Genomic DNA, 17,437 nt, shown 5'->3' on the forward strand with positions numbered 1-17,437 from the left:
TTGTTGTTGGCGTAAATAGCCTCTGACCAAACTAATAGCCAGCACATTTATATTTTTGTATATTAATGAATAATATACATTTTTGATACAAAATAGTGTATATACTTTGTATATTTGGCTGGCGAATTTGATTAATTTTTGGCCAACCAGCCAAACGTATAACTTGACCTTTTTTTAACTTCTTGATAAATATGTGGCATTTAGTTGAGAAGCGAGCAATACATTATCAAATTTGCTGGCGTTATTCTACTGAATCCTTTGCTTCTTTGTTCGCTATGCCTATAATAATCTATGGTTTTACGTCATGGATTTAAACCCCGCTGCACACAAAAAACCTGATTTTAAGTGGAGGGGGGGTAGAAGGGTCCACTGAGTTTTGAACCTTGCACTACTGGCCCTTGGGGATTTCACAGTTATAAAAAAAGATAATCTATGGTATTTCTTTATTTTAAGATTTAATTTCTCTTCCGCTTCATAATCATTCACTCACTTATCAGGTATGGGTTTTTATGGAGATGTAATCACTGAGAGCGAGAATTACAGGTGGATGGGCCCTAAACGATATGATTATGCAGGGAAACAAAGGTGTTTCTTCGTCACAGGTATATGGTTTGCCGACCAATTTTTTGGTGCAAATATGGCATAGTTTTGCCCTATTTACCAGTTTTCCCAATCCCCACTACCTTAATGAGCATCCCCACTTCTTAGCTCACAGGATTGCTGTCATTAATGAGGTTTTCAATGGGTAATGTGGGAGGCTAGAGTAGATGTATCCAGGGCAGATGCAGCATAGTAGTATCGGGTTCATCTGAACCCAGTACTTTCAACACGAGCATAAATTTTTGTGCAGAGTCCTCTTTTAAAATTACAATAAATATTGGATATGAACCCACAACTTTAAAAAATACAATAATTTGATGCTAAGAACCTTAAAGACTGAACCCATAGAGTTTAAATTCTAGATCCACCTTTGGTTGTGTTTATCCGAAACATGTGCTTGACCTATTGTGGTTGAGCTGATTGGATGGTGATTGCTGGACCTTGATGGGTCTGATGGAAAATGGGTCCAAAATAGTCACTGCTCGTGACACTACATTTTTCCTTCTGCTGCTCTTCCCCAGGGCTTGTCCGACCTCGTGGATGATGGAAATCGACTGTATTATAAGCAGTGGCGGATCCACCGTAGAAGTTACAGGTTCAGCAAAACCAGTAACTTTAGTCCAGACCTTGTATTTGTGTTAAAATTTCAATTAATATATATAAATAATATATCAAGAACCAGTAAACAAAAAGGGTTGAGGTCCAGAACAACATAAACTTAAAATCCTTGATCCGCCTCTAATTATAAGACCAGCTTGAACTTGGATCCATGTCTTCCCTAGATCACTCATTTTCATATACTTCTTACTGATGTAGGATATTTTATGACTTTTATGTTTTCTTTAGATCGTATGAAGCAGAAGTTGCATATGTGGAAGTTGAATCAGAAAAGAAAAAACACAGGTCTTGAGAAAGAGTCATCGGGCAGCTGGACAAAGGGATTGTGGGCCCTACTCAAAAAGTCTGAAAGAGTAGCTTGTCGTGCAAACTGCAATATTTGCAAGACGAAAGCAGGCCACACATCGGCAAAATGTCCCAGCTTGCAGCCCTATTCAAAAGATTCAAGATGGTTAAAGTCAAAAGGGAATTTTCTTAGTGTTGGAGCTGCTGGTAATCTCTTGCAGAAATGAAAAAGCGCCCGACGGTCTGGTGGCTGATGCACACCTTTCTGATGGTTTTTCTGCATCTTATATTAATTAAGGACTGTCCTCATGCAGGTTATTTGTGGTAAAAATCTCACACTTTCTTTCTCTCTCACTAAATAGACCTAGTGTTTTAACTACTAAACTTATGACTAAGGGTGTGTTTGGTATGGAGAAACATTTTTTGGAAAATATTTTCCATGTTTGGCTGGTGAAAGATTTTTGGAAAATATTCTCTAGGAAAACAAGTTCCTTAAATATCAAGATAATGACTTCCCAAGACTCTAGAGGAGTAGGGAAACAAGTTCCATAAGTGGCATTTTCAAGATCATTATCTCCTTCCCATCCCCTAACAATACCAACCCATACCCCTCCACCCCTTTACCATTCCACCCGCTACCCCTGAACCCATCCTCCACCCTATAGTGTTTTCTTAGATTAAGTATAAATGCTCTTGGGATAATAGTTTATTTGCTTGCTTTACCAACACCAGAAAACAAGTAAGAAAATCACTTATTTTCCAAGAAAAACATTTTCCTTCTTATCAAACACACCTTACATGCTAGATCGATGTATGTTCACTCAATTGTTTATCGATTTTTTTAATGACATGAAAATGGAGAAAGAGACCAAAATGGTTTGACTTGAATGTGTCCGCATTTTTAGCACGGGCATTACTTATCTTGGCCCTGCTGATGTCCACACGATGTTTGTCTGTTTTATGCAGTCACCTTCTGCAGCTAGCAAAGAAGGATGGCAACCCGCTAGATTTTGAATTCGTTGAGCACCATAAGGTACGAATTCCCCCGAGAACTCTTTTTTCCCTGATAATCTTTCCATGAAGCTATTCTTTCATGACATTTTCTGCAATATGCTAAGCAGACTCCGGCATTCACATTCACTTCTTTCGGCAAGGAGAGCATATGGAACGTCGATGGCGAGCTCTTTCAAGCTCATCAACTTTCAGCTCAAGTGTTTCGCGGGCTTATTAACTTATTTGCTAGTGGCCCTGAAGCATAAAGTAGCTCTGTATCACTTCATATAGGCTATGTTGCTCTGACTCTTAGAGAATGCTACTGCACTCGTGTTGGATCCTCCCAAAATGCACTATTTTTGGAGGATCCGACTCTCACCCATTGATATTTTTTGAAGAGTCCGAGCAACATAACATACAAGTATTGTTTCTTGTTGGAAAGCTATTGAGTATTCCATCAATTGGTTTATGACTAGTCATAAAAAAATTGTATTTGGCAGCATTCCTGCCTGAAGGTTACAAAGAGGCAGGGGGGAAGCCAGTGGTGTTTAGAGAACTGCTGAATTTTCTCATAAGTTAGATAGGAAATGTTGTATAGGTGAAAACAAGTGGACCTTATACATATATAAATAAAGTTCTGACTTAAATGTAGGATCAATATATTCCATGGTATTTCATGAGGTTGTGTTGAAGTGTGTGACCATCTTATGTAAAAGTGTATACTATTAGAGCTCTTTTTTTTTTTTTAAGGGTTAAAAGCACTTTTGGTCCCTTAATAGTATTAAGCTTTCTTGTTAGTTCTTGTGATATCTGACGAAGCACATTTAACCTTATTACTTGAGATATATACTTCTAATCTGTTTGCTCATGAATATTCACAAATTTTTAGATTTATTAATCATTTCATAGTTTAGTTACCCTTTTTTTTATATTGAAATTGTACTGTTATTCTATATTTGAGGGTGGTCAGCTTCTTAAAATAGTCTAAATATAACGCATTTCCTATTTGAACGGACCAAAGACATTTAAATAAATTGAAGGTTAAATGTGATTGAATCTATATATAATATAAAGCTAGGTATAAACAAGGTGATGTGACACTTCTCTTTGGCCACCATTCGTATTTATCTTTTTCTACTTTTTTTTGACTTTTTTCTCTCACTTTTCTTAATTTTTATTTTTAAAAAGCATCTCCATAACCCACCTCTCTTATTCCTCATAACTTTTACTTTTAATTTTGTTAATTAGTGGTAATCATAATCACCAAATGAATTAATGTGCAAATTTATGAGCACATTATTTGTCATGTAACGTGGAAAACTAATGCAATGCTTGATATCTTCTCGAATCATGTCCAAAGTACATAACTGCAATGTCCTTCCACATTTCTATTTAATTTTCAGTTTCTCCATTATGTTTTCTAGGTTAAAATTTGTTCTAGAGTTTAATTTGACTTAAGCACTTTCTGACTCATAAAAAAAAAACAAAAAAAAAAACAAACAAACTACTATAAACTTCTGCCCGTTATCTTTCTCCAAAGAAACCAAAATCAGCCCCGTTTTTCCATATAAATTACAAAATTAATTTTATGAATTGGTATTCTTCAAATAAATTTCAAATCATTCACCTCTTTTACCCTATAAATTTCATAGCCTAATAGGCTCCAAACCGGAGTGAGGGGTGCTTTGGGTAAGCACCAAGCCAAGGTATTTATACCAATTTGCTAGATTTTTCTACTCAGTTCACTACAAATATATACGTCAACAGTAACCATCACCAGGAGGCTCTACGGTGTTCAAAGTGTAAATGGTTGAAGAAGATGGAAAAATAGTAGTATATAAAAATTCAAGTGAAAATATATCGATGATGAAGAGGTAAGTCGATGAGATGAGGCGATATGTCGATGATGAAGTAGGATCATTAGTGCTTCAAGACTCAATATAATACGGTGCTCCTTTCTTTCATTTTTTCTCTCTAATAATTACAAAAGAAAGTATTACATCATTATTTTCTAAATACTTTTTCCATTTTCTTGAATAGATGAGTTTCATCTCTTTGTCTCTTTTAATTTTTGTATGTTTTCCTCTTCTCAAGCATGATTAGGAGTCACAAGTCTTTTGGAGTGATTGCAAAATATTTTAAGTTCATGGCTTCTTGCACTAATGAAATGACTTTTTTTTCTCCAGGCTATATACTCGACTTGAAGGGCAAAAACTTACTACAAAAAATCTGGAGAATGGACATACGGAAATCAAATGACGGAACACATTTACTGGCACTGGTCCTTCACTGCATGCAGATTTGCCTTATTCATATCTCATTTACAGGCACCCGAACTAAATTTATATACGGTTTTATATATGATTCTCTTATTCAAATCATATTTACCAATTTAAATTGATTTTTCAATATTATCTAAAATATTTCTCAACAAAAAATTTCCATCAAACAATCTTATACACAATATTATAATATTAATAATCATTTATATTTTGATTCATTTTTTTTTCCGCGCGGACAAATACAGTAGTTCTTATTATTAAATATAGGTTTGAAATGATTGGCACTATTATTTGCTATTGACTTAACAGAACCTTCCTATCATTTTTTTCCTGTGGATTTCATCCCACACGAAACAAATTCTTTTTTGTTTTTAAAAAGGAAAAAGAAAGAGCAAAATGCAACAATAATAAATTAAAACAAGTAGCTTTAGGCAATTAAACTAATCCATCAAGAATGGAACAAAAATCGTATAATGAAGTTGCGTTTTGGACTTAGCTTTTCTCATCATATTTGGTTTTTATACACCGCAATTTCAACTCAAAGATGAAAACACTTATGTTGGATTTTTTTTTCTTCCTAAAATGAGCATTTTTGGCCAAAAGATTCCATTGCTGTGTTATTTTTGTGGGAATTTCTTAAATGTGCTAATCGCATTAGTAGGATGCCACTTAGAAGTGGCTAATACAAACAAACGGACTCATGGGAGATTACATTAATTAGCGCATGCATCAAATGAGATTTATAAACTCGCTTAATGCAATTTGTAAGTTGCAATTAAGGAACTTGATTAGTCAACTCATTCAATCTACTCCCTCCGTCCATTTCTAGTAGGCGTTTGGTCATGCGATTTGGAATCATGATTTCATAATTTGATTTCAAATCAGCAGTTTGTTTACGAAGTTTGCACAAAATTTCAGCTTCAACTTCATATCATAATTTCAAATCCGAAATTCTTCAAAAAGTAGGATTTGAGATTCCAAATCATGATTTCAATTTTTTTTAAATGTAAAACTTGACTTATAAGTTTATATTTTGCAAAAAAAAAAAAAAAAAAGATTCATAAGTTAGTAGATATGTTTTTCAAATTTAAAACTTAACTCAAAGTAACAATGTTGGTTCGTCTTTCAGTTCATCTGCTCAGAAATGCATGCTCGGCGTGAAGAGATTGCTCGTATCATGTGAGAGGATTATATTAAAGAGTAGTTACACTACAACTCATGTCAATTTTCCTTTTTATTAAGCTAAAGTCCAATCAATAGATGTTCTATTTTTTAGAAGGCTTTTTGGTAGTGTATTAACTTTGTTATAAACTATGATTTGCTCATTTGGTAAGATTGTAGAAAAGTTAGAAAGTTTTGATAATTTTCACAACTTGTAGGATTTTTAGGTCTATGAGAAAGAATATAATCCAAATTGCATGTCCAAACAAAACTTCAACTTCAAATCAACCTGATTTCATATCATGATTTCAAATCATATCCAACCGAGGCCTTACTTGTCATGTATTGACTTGACACACCCCTTAAGAAGCCATAAATAGAATGCCAAATTTACGATATCACCCTAACTTTTACTAAGTCATCTAATGATTGAAATCAATCAAACATACTTTACAGTTGTGCAGTCAGTCAGTTATTAACAATTTCTTGAAGTTTCCAACCCAATAATTAATAATAAGGGTAAAATAGGTATGAAATATAAATTATCTCTTAGTTTTTCAAACTAAACAAATAAAAGTGAACATCTATATTTAGTATATTGGATAAGTTAAAAAAATTATACTCAGCACTATACAAATGCTTTTTTGTTGACTTTTAATTATTCCTTAACAGGTCAGAGAAGATTGTACCGTAGGTAAGTGTTGAAAATTGCACATTAATATTTTTTCCTTAATAACAACCTTAAAAATAGTCAAGGTTCTGAACATTGATAGACATAAGAACTTTTAGGAGTTAATATTAATCAGAAAGAAAGTTATTCATGCAGATCACGAAAGAAATGAAAAAATATATTCCTTTTCAGTGAAAAGAAAAATTGCAAAGACACCTTTATCGAAAAACACAAAAAATGGCATTTAATCAACGGGAATTCGATTTTGGACAACACAAAGGAATAAATAATACTTATATCAATAGATTGAGTTAAAAGCTTATATGATCATTTGGATAATTGACCACCATAATCATTCGACTTTATTTTGTCTTTTAAAGTAGCAATATTACTTGAGATATATTGTGTAAGTTTACTATTTTTATGTATTAATAGTGAATAATATCTTAAACTTTAGCGTACTATATGCCCAAATAATGATGAATTGAATCCTAAATTGATAAATTTAATTATTGATTTATTTTTTAAAGATATTATTTTTAAAAATTATAATTGCCACGTCATTAAATATGTACCAAAATTATATTTCCGGCTAAAATGACTATGGGAGCCATTTACCCAAAGTTGAGTGACTGTGGAGGCCAATTACCCAAAGTTGAGTGACTTTTGGAAGACAAAACAAAATTAAGTGACTATAGAGGCCACTTACCCAACATTGAGTGACTATAGATGCTACTTATCCAAAGTTGAATGACTTTTGAAAGACAAAACAAAGTTGAGTGACTATGATGACCAATTACTCAAAATTGAATGATCATATAAGCTTTGTAACTCTCAATAGATTGGTTAAAGATTATCTAAAAACTGTTTGATTTTGGAGGGGAATGAAGATTCAAACTCATAGTTATAACTTTTTAATTGGATGAAATAGTACCATGAGATCAAATAAAAAATCAACTTGCAGAAAGGAGTTTGAGGTTGAATATACCTAATTTTTGCCAAAATCAAAACAATTTCAAGGTATGAAACTAAGTGGTGTGCTAGGCTTCAAGAAGACACTTTCTTTTATAAATTTCCAAAACCATCCTGCAATCAACCACATCATTGGTTGAAAAATCCACCATTGTAATTGGGTTTCCACTTGTAACTTTTTTTCCTCCACAAATACCAATTTTCTTGCTTCCTTCTAAACTTATCATTTTATTAACATAAGCATTGTGAAAACTTGTCAATAGCTTCAATGGTGAAAATAGCTTCCAATGGAGCTTAATTTGTTTCATCTTCAAAAAAACTATCTTTTTCTTGTTTCCAAGCCTAATAATTCTTATCTTCCTCTTGTTATTATCCCTTTTCACATCTCCTAGTCTTTGGTACTTTTGCCTCCTCCAAAACTTCTTTAGGTTATCCAAATATGAAAAACCAAGAATTGCCATTGATGAGGTTTTTTGTTAGCAACGACAGATCAGACAAGAACTTGATGAGCGAAATCCCCTGATAAAAGAAAAAAGAACTTTCTAGACGAGTGATTTAAGTAGAACCATAAGATATACAACTTAGAAATGTAAAGAATTTGTGTGAATTTTCTAGGAGTGAGAAGGGACACTTTATATAGAATAAGAATGGCATATTATGGTTAGATTTGATAGGATAATGACAATGATAAACTTCATTTGATTATGTAAGAGTAAGGTATAAACATAAACAAAAGGCTAAACAAAACGACACGATATTTATGATGTATGCATAGTTTAAACACTATAAACACTATGACTTCACTATTACGGTGGATCCTAGTTAAAAGGATCAAAAGTAGATGATAATAGCCTATACATATTGACTGTTTCAAACATGTAGTAAACGACTGTTACATAGAAATTTTTGCTGCATATCGGATGATAGCACTTTTGGTCTTTCAATGATTAATACATTTTAATTTTAATCCTTGTGATATTTGACTAAATATGCTAACCTTCAATTACTTGAGATGTGCACTTAATATTTTTTTGCTTATGAATATTCATAAATTTTCAGATTTATTAACCTTTCAACTGTTTTATTAGCCATGTGTTATGTTAAAATTATATTGTCATTCCATATTTAAGGGTAATATACTTCTAAAAATAGCTCAAACATAACATATTTTCTACGCAAAGAGAAATCATACATTTTAATTAATTAATGGTTAAATGTAATGGATTATATATCACAAGAACCAAAATCAAACTTTCCCAATAACTGAGGCACCAAAAGTACTATTATCTCTACAGTTTAGCAGGTTGTATGATATGTATGGTAAATTGTTTTATATTCAAAACTACTTGAGGTCACTTTAAGTAGGTTTTTCGGCCATTTTACTTTGAAAGATATATGTATGATCTCGAGTGAAAGATATATGTATGATCTCGAGTGAAAAAGAATGTCTCTTTTAGGTAATTTCGTTAAATTAAATGATTATTTGAGAAATGAACTCCGAAACAAGTGATTCTAGATAGGTTAGATCCAGAACGGAAAAAATACTCCTATTAAACCAAGAACGAGTCAATCATTAGCCAAATGTCCACATGTACAAGCTTTTTGGTCATCGCTCATCCAACCTAGAAATGACATTTTAGTTGCTAAATTATGTAAGTTCTCCACAAATGAAGAAAAAAATTATAAACTGGAGCACGGTGCCTGTGTTCCACCTAAACTGGCCCGAGCACTGAGATTATAATTTATTGGAAAAAAAAAGGTAAAAAAGATAAGCTGGATCACAGTGATTTACATTACATTTCGATGACCACAAGACCGTCTGCTGCTGAGTCAATTGAAAAGGTCCAATATAATCACAAACACTTGCTGCCAAAGCTTGCCGTCTCTTATACTATATGTGCAACAGGGGTTGTGTTATAAGCAACCTACCCCGACGAAGCATCAGTGGCTGATTCTATGGGTCGAACATAAGACCTATAAATCATACGGAATCAACTTTACCGCTAAGTTTCAACCATAAATTGAAATGACTTTTTCAAAGAAACTATAGACGGTGGCACGCACACACACACTTTAGCATACATCAGAGAATTCCATACTTCCGGTAAAAGGTAAACTCATGAACAATCAACAAAAAGACCTCAGCCTTTATCCCTTAAACCAATGCTCATAACCATAGGCCACCAGAGTTTATCTCAATGTCATGTCTATATATCACATTTATCTTGTCTATTAACGAAAGAAATCACGGAAATTACTTGAGGACTAGGTAGTGGTTAGCACGTCGAGTTCTTGAAGTCAAATCTAAGAAACAAAATGTAAAATTACAAGGGTAGAAGAAGTTCGCAGCAGTGGAAAACAAGGAACCCCTGAAAGAATCTACCTGTTCGACGAGAAGCAACTCACCCTACGAAACTAACAGAGTGCAGCATACCTATTCTGATCTATACAGTTAATGCGTGAAACGTGACATCAATGCCTCCATCTTCCATTTTCAACGTCTTCATCAAAGATTGGTCTGGTCTCACGGGCACTGTGTTCTGATATGGCAATGCCATGTTGAGGTTCAGCATACATACTGTCAACTTCGGGTTGCCTTATAGTAAGATGACCTGGATTATTCGACATAGATTGCGTACTAGTTTGCTGTTCTGCCAGCCTCTGTAAATGCACATGGGGCATCCTACCTGGACATGGAATAGCAGTGTAAAAATTTCCATAAGGAGTTCGATCAACTAAAAATACATGTCATGTCAACTTCTTCTTTCGAGTCTTCAGATCTATATAGTTAGGACTTTCTAGTAACAGTAAAATGTGAATCTCCTCTCAGGAAGATAACAGCAATAAGAGAGAGCATTATATAGAAAATGCAAGGGAAATTGCTAGTTTAAGAATGGAAGGACTACAAAGCTTGGAAACCTTCGGGGTTTGCATAAACCAACTATGAAAAATCAGCAATAGGCTAAGTGATACTGGCTCCTTTAACTTATTCATTTACATTCTTTTGTCCTTCAGCTGGGCAAAGGCTGCATCTAACAACATTTGGAAAGCAAAGATAATTTAGCATTCAGGGTCCCCGCCTTTTCTTTATTAGTTGGAGTAAACTTTAGGAAAAAACAACAGAACGGGAAACAAGACCTTTCTCAAAGGCGCTTTGCCATGTGTTCACCAATGCACATTTCTAGCTGTTCCCCTCCCCCCAAAACCTAAACCCATCAACGGAAAGTGTGCAATGACTAAGCAATATTCACCCCTTAACTTTTTCCTTCGTTTCTTTCTCCGTCCTCAGCTGGGCGAGGACTCGAAACTTACACCATTTGGAAACCAAAAACAGAATTTAGTATTCAACGCAACAAGAAGGAATTGTGCTCCCCCATGTGTCATGCCATTGCCCATTTCCAGCACTTCCCCACCCACCTAAAGAGGGAAAAAAAAAAAAAAACTGTTCCATGCCACCCAGCTTGTCTGAAAATACATGTCAGCATCTTTCTTTATGTCCCAAAAGAACTTAGCATTATTTCACAATCACCTTTTCCAGAACAAAGGTTAAATTTAATACTCAATGATAAAAGATCAAACTGATCAAAGGTCCTTATGCTTGATTTTCTTTTATGCAACTTCGTCAAAGTTCCATTCAGTTTCACTCGCGGGAAGTGTTTGGTGTTGCTATCATAATTGCATCCAGCATCAGTAGAAATCAAATTAAGCATCTGAAGAGCTTTGTTAAGGATATATATGTTATATTTCAAGAGCTGAAGCGCTGAAGACGACAAAATACCCTAAGGTTACATCTAGGAAATTCAGATGGATAACATAGCAGAATGTAAATGTGAACTCTGTTGTGACTACACCCATCTCTTTCTGCTGGTTTGGTGTCCTTACAGTATCATTTCTTCTAGTTTCTAACTACTATTAGATACCCTTCGATGAGTCCACGTCCTCTTATGGAGATAAATAGAGAAATGTTTAACAACTGCTGACTTTGGTAACACTATATACTTCTACATCTTAAATTGTAGTTTAAATTATGCAAATGGTTAAACACCTCATAACTTCTAATTACATGCAAATCTGGACGGCTACCTACTCTGGAATAGTTGACGAAAAGGAAAGTCCCATGCACCCATACTTTTGAGAATGAAGATGCACTCTAATAGGAGAGAGCATGCTTAGAATTCTGCAACAGTAGAATCTGAAGTTATCTGAAATCCTCCAGATAACTTCCATTATGTTTTGTGGGATTTTGCAAGGAAGTGAGAATTTAAAGAGGAAGTGAGGAACTCATTTGCACATCTTTCATATTATCTTTTAGCCAACTATATAAACTCATTTTAGACATGTGCCGGTCGAATTGATTTACAATTTACTTCACAATAATCTATAATGCCGTACTGTAAAGGATTATAACTAGTACACTGTCTAATTCTTTGTTTTTACTGATCTGAAGTAGGATTACTGTGAAAAGAGATAATGAAGAAAGAGACCAAGTACCATCTATATCATATGGTGGGGGAAAGAATTGTAAGTAAACAATTGAAGCGACAGTCAATCCTGCATAAATGGCACAAGGAAAATAAACAATAAGTATCTCTACCCAAGGCAATAAGAAACAATAAAACTAGAAAAAGTACGTGCTCATCTATATTCTACAGACCTAGGAGACCTCCAGCAAATACATCCTGCCAATGGTGCCAGTAATCATCAACTCGGGAAACTGCAACTAATGCCGCAACCAGTAAGGGCAGGAAAACAAGGCAGAGCTTAGCAACATGGCCGCTTCGATCAAATGCCTTGATTTTTCCAGACAGGTACCAAGCGAGGAAGCCAAGACCAGCAAAAGACCCTATCGCATGATACCAACAAATGCCAACAAGGATTCAGTTTTCTCTAAGAACTCAAATTTTACTCAAAGCAAGCCAAGATCTTTGATAAAACAGCCAAACACCCTTACAGCCACATAGAGAAACATAATATCTCCTGTTGTCATATCTGAGTGAAGCATAAGCCAGAGTCACTTATTCACTTGCAGGAATTCCGAGTTGCAAGCTAGATGTCTACTTAAGTAGATAATCCAAGCTTAAGTCACCGTCAGCTGTGAACTTGCTATTTAATATGGCTGAACTACTTGAGGTAAAAACTTTACTACTAAAAAATTATAGGTTAAAAATATGGGAAAAAGAGTGATAGGGTAGTGATAAATACAAAACTCTATTATTTGGCATTTTAATCGTTACACAAATTCGGCACGTACTTGACTGAATTATACCGGACAACAGAGCATAGATGTTTCATTCTTCCAGTCCTTTATATATAATTGTTTAAGGATCAATTGAACTACTTACAAGTAAAAGCAATCTAAAATGTTGCAGTGAAAATCCGATGCTGAATGGGAGAAGATAAAAGTATCAATGAAAAGGAAAAGAAAACAGTTCACATCACTGAGAGTTTCATCGGAAGAAAGAATGAAAGTGAAGGGTATGTGCTCATTATGTTTAAAGGGACGAGTACCAGAAAGGAAATAATCACAATTTTCTGATGCCAACAATGCAATTGATGGGGAATAGTTATACTCACAAGAACTATGTCCGCTTGGGAAACTCTTATGTCCTTCTTTGATAACACTTTTCAAGCCAGTACAGTTGACATTGCTTGTGATTTTATCAAACACCTAAAACACAAAAGTATAATTGGAAGTTACAAATGTTGTTATATCAGTTACTGATACAGAAGGGATATTCCAAGCAATGAATAAACACACCCCTTTTCCATCAGGGAAACACCGCCAAAAGAAGTCTGGACGGGGTCGACCAACGGCATCTTTTATTGCATCAGTAAGAACTGCCGTGATAAGTACAGAGTACAGCAATCCTGAACAAAGACACACGAAGTAATCAATCTGATCCAGTTATATATACTTGCCAACATAACTTGCCACCAGCCAAAAACTGATAGTCACATAAGGGACAAAGAATACCTAACATAGCTTGATGCACATCGTAGACATCCCTTCTAATGAAGTAAAAGACAAGGACGACCAGTAAAGGTAAGATTATAGCAATAATCTGCTTACAAGGAAAGACATATGGATTATAAAGTGCCCATTGTAGAAGTACAAAAAACATACGTACTACTCTTATGATTGGGTATTGTCCCAAACACAATTTGTCATGAAGATTGCACTTACCGGAACAGCCCAAAAGGGAATGGTATTGCCTTTCAAAGGGTATCTGAAATCTGTCATCATGTCAGATCCAACAAAACGGTGAAACGGTTCTATCACATTTAAACCTATATCAATCACCACAAGTAGGAAGAGAATAATCCAGTCATGCATGTGAAATCTTGCTACTTCCACTCCCTGAGTTCTCAATGTATGAGCACCCAATTGAATCTCTGGCATTTTACCAACTAACACAACCAAAATATCGGTCAGCAAAAACTTTATGACATTGATACACAAGCAACAAGAAACAGAGATTGCCTCTGGTAGCATATATACAGAAGACAGGATAAGATTAATCATGTTCTCTTTATAGTCAATAAGACTCAAAGTATTCTCTACCGCACTTAGACACAGATTCAACATGGGAATTTCAGAGAAAGAAAAAGATATGATATGGGTACGACACAACCACTAAAAGAACAGATAACATCTTTAGTGTTTTAAAATCTGATGACAAACACATACAAATATAAAAACAACGACGGCAACTAAGCCTCAATCCAGCGCTAGTTTGGATCCGCTATATAAATCCTTACAATCCATTTTCTTCTGTTTCGTCTCATATTGATATGATCCTCAATGGCACAAATGACTCAACTACTCAAACTTCTCCAAGGATTTGTGTTGGAAGCAGATTCATGGAGGATGAAGCTTTAGGAACATTTAAATGGAGTCATGGGAGGGCCTTCAAGCTATGGGAGAAGAAGTCAAGAGTCCAAGGCCCAAGGCTTGCCTCTTAAACTAGCTACAATTGCAAGCTTGGATGATTCAAGGCCGGAGGATGGCTATTTGTGCAAGTAGCTACTTTGCGCAAGAAGGCCATGCATGCAAGGTTGATTAGAGGGTCATCTATGCAAGGAGGGACCTGTTTGGCCATTGAAGGTCAATCCTTGAATTGAAGACTACACTAAGAAGACTAGCCAAACAAGGCCCTTGCCTCATTAATGACATTTTTGTAATAACTTAGTCTTCTTTAGTCTAGGAGTATAAATACTAGACTTAGACATTTCATTTACTTAGATTATGATGAATTGAGAATACTCCTTAGGAGAGACAGATTGTTTAGCTAGGATTAGCTTTAGATTAGTAATAGTTAATGGTGGATTCCATTGTTGGTTTTGAACCGATTTCTATTGATTTCATGAAGGGTTGTTCATTTGTGGATTCAATTGAATTTCCCTTTTCTTGATTTCAAATAGTATAGCTTCTTTGAATTGAATCAAATTAAGAGGGTCTAGGTTTCATATAATTAGGTTTGCTCATAGGTTCATTATTCATTGGGTCTTGCTTTTATCCTCTATTTCTCATCCCCAATTTCTTGTTTATCCTTAATTCCGCGGTTTTGTGATTGATTTGGTGTTTCCCCCAAATCGATTCTTATCACATATAATACCTACAATCAATAATTTAGGTTCTCCAACCCTAAATTATATTCGCTCTAAGCTTTAAGCCAGTTCGAACAAAGTCTATAAAGAAAAAAATTAGTCATACTTAATTTGCTTGTCCGTATCTGACTCTTTTCCCTTATTTCCCTTGTTTTCCTTGTTTTCCTTGTTTTCTTCTGAGCCGAGGGTCTTTCGGAAACAGCCTCCCTACCTTCCAAGGTGGGGGGTAAGGTCTGCGTACACTTTACCCTCCCCAGACCTCACGTTGTGGGATCCAACTGGGTATGTTGTTGTTGTTGTTTAATTATTCAATCAATCGATCAATTCTGGTTAGGCATTAAAAGTGTTTCTATCCATAAGAATCACGCAATAGAATGTCTTCACAGATTACTCTCTAATTTCATCCCTTATTACTTCAATTTAACTTTGAATATTCATTTTCCTAACAATAAGCTTAAGTACACTAATTTCCACAAGCTTGCAGAACTTTCACATTATTCCTTTTTTTTTTTTTTAATTTACCCTTCGGGTGCGCACAGGTAAACCCAACTCCTATGCAATAGCTCGCAAAACACACAGAGGTAACCCGCACTAGGCAAATTTGAACACTTACGTACACTCAAATTTCCATAAGTTCACACAACTGTGAAAAAAAGTAATTAAAACTAAATTAAACAACAAAAATGAACAGAATAAAGTTTTACAAAAAAAAAAAAAAAAAAAAAGTTAATCGGTCTGAAAGCGAAAACTGAAGAAACTGCAAAAAGTTCATTAATAATACTTACGTACACTCAATTTAAACTTTAAACCCTCATTTTCCTAACAATAACACTTAGGTACACTCAAATTTCCACAAGCTCACACAACTGTGAAAAAAGTAATTAAACAACAAAAATGAACAGAATTTTTTTTAAAAAAAAAAACCTATAAAGCGAAAACTGAAGAAACTGCAGAAAGTACATTAATAATAACATAAATGGAAGAATTTTCACCTGAAAATATCTGGAGAAGAGAAATAGGTTGGAGATAATGATTTTGGGAGCGTTTTTTTTTGTTTTGGAAATTCAAAATATGAATTGGAGAGATAAAGTAGTGGAGAGGAAAAGGAAAGCAAAGGAAGAGTCTCCTTTATTCAAAAGCAGAGATTGAGAAGATATAAAAGTGAATGCAATTTCAACTTTTGATTTTTTTCATACAAATTAGGAAACGTTAAGCAAGATAGAGACAAAAAGGGACAATATTAATTAGTAAATAAAATTTGCATACATTAGGATATTTTTTGAAAAATAACATTGCTTTTTTTTTTTGGTTCTCGATTCTCGAATAAGAGAGATGTTTTAAAAAGGAGATATTTTTTTCCAAATAAATCTCCTTTCTTGTTTAATCAAAGTGTGATATTTAACGGTCGGTAGCAGGACCACATTACTCAAGGGTATCTTGAAATTCCTTCGTCAGAAAATTATATTGCTTAATTTGATAAAAGTACTTAATTTTTATGTATATATGTATAATTTTTATCTTCTAATTTTACTTTAAAAATCAAACTTTCCCCTCAATTATAAACAATAGTCATTCTTCCTCATTTATCCTAATTGACTTTTTAAAATTTATATTTTGCCCTTACATTGCCAACTTGTCTTTTTTTTTTCTTTTACTTCTTTAAAATTATGATTGTTATATCTTTAATCAATGTAACAAATTGTCTATAAAAAAAAAAAATTATTTTCCAGACGGAAAAAGAATAGTGAGAAAATACTAGTTCAGTATATAAGTTAATGCCATTCTGTAACGAAATAAATGAGAAGAATACGATTTTTCTTTTAATTAATAATAATTAAAATTCTGATATCTATTTATACAAGTTAAAATAACATGTAATAATAATTTTATAAATATATTTCAATGCAGGTAATCAAAATAATTAACAAAAATAAAATTATATTCTATAACAAATTCTTAAAAGATTTTATTTTTTTATTATAAATAAATTTTAAATTATAATTTAAAATATTCCATTAATGGCAATCAAAACTCATTTATATATTGACAATAGAGATAAGGGAGAACTGAAACTTAAATATACATATACATATATATGTAAAAATAACGGGTAATATGAGTTTGTGTGTGTGTGTGTATATATACATATATGTGTGTGTTTGTGTATATATATACACATATATACTTAATGCATGTAATATTAAAATATAATCATAAAAAGTAACATTAGATTTTGTGATAAATTCAT

At 33.8% G+C, this 17,437-nt stretch overlaps 1 protein-coding gene and 1 pseudogene across 2 annotated transcripts; one reads left to right on the forward strand and one right to left on the reverse strand.

Moving 5' to 3' along the window:
* The first annotated feature begins 499 nt into the window (after positions 1-499).
* Positions 500-3,341, forward strand: LOC132639852 (ceramide kinase-like; annotated as a pseudogene).
* A 5,761-nt stretch (positions 3,342-9,102) lies between these two features.
* LOC132641685 (lipid phosphate phosphatase 2-like) lies at positions 9,103-16,416 on the reverse strand. Of its 2 annotated transcripts, XM_060358754.1 has the most exons (9): positions 16,182-16,416; positions 13,766-13,989; positions 13,556-13,643; positions 13,340-13,449; positions 13,156-13,249; positions 12,236-12,424; positions 12,073-12,132; positions 10,016-10,268; positions 9,103-9,555 (listed from the first exon to the last, which is right to left on the reverse strand). In XM_060358754.1, exons 2-8 carry the CDS (start codon positions 13,979-13,981, stop codon positions 10,054-10,056), a joined length of 972 nt encoding a protein of 323 aa, XP_060214737.1. In that variant the 5' UTR covers positions 13,982-13,989; positions 16,182-16,416; the 3' UTR covers positions 9,103-9,555; positions 10,016-10,053. The 2 variants fall into 2 exon arrangements, with proteins under 2 accessions (XP_060214737.1, XP_060214736.1); XM_060358753.1 differs by lacking the exon at positions 9,103-9,555 and having other exon boundaries at positions 9,704-10,268; positions 16,182-16,413.
* Positions 16,417-17,437: the final 1,021 nt, after the last annotated feature.

The sequence above is a fragment of the Lycium barbarum genome, chromosome 5, assembly GCF_019175385.1.
Source record: "Lycium barbarum isolate Lr01 chromosome 5, ASM1917538v2, whole genome shotgun sequence".
Taxonomy (NCBI): Eukaryota; Viridiplantae; Streptophyta; class Magnoliopsida; order Solanales; family Solanaceae; genus Lycium; species Lycium barbarum.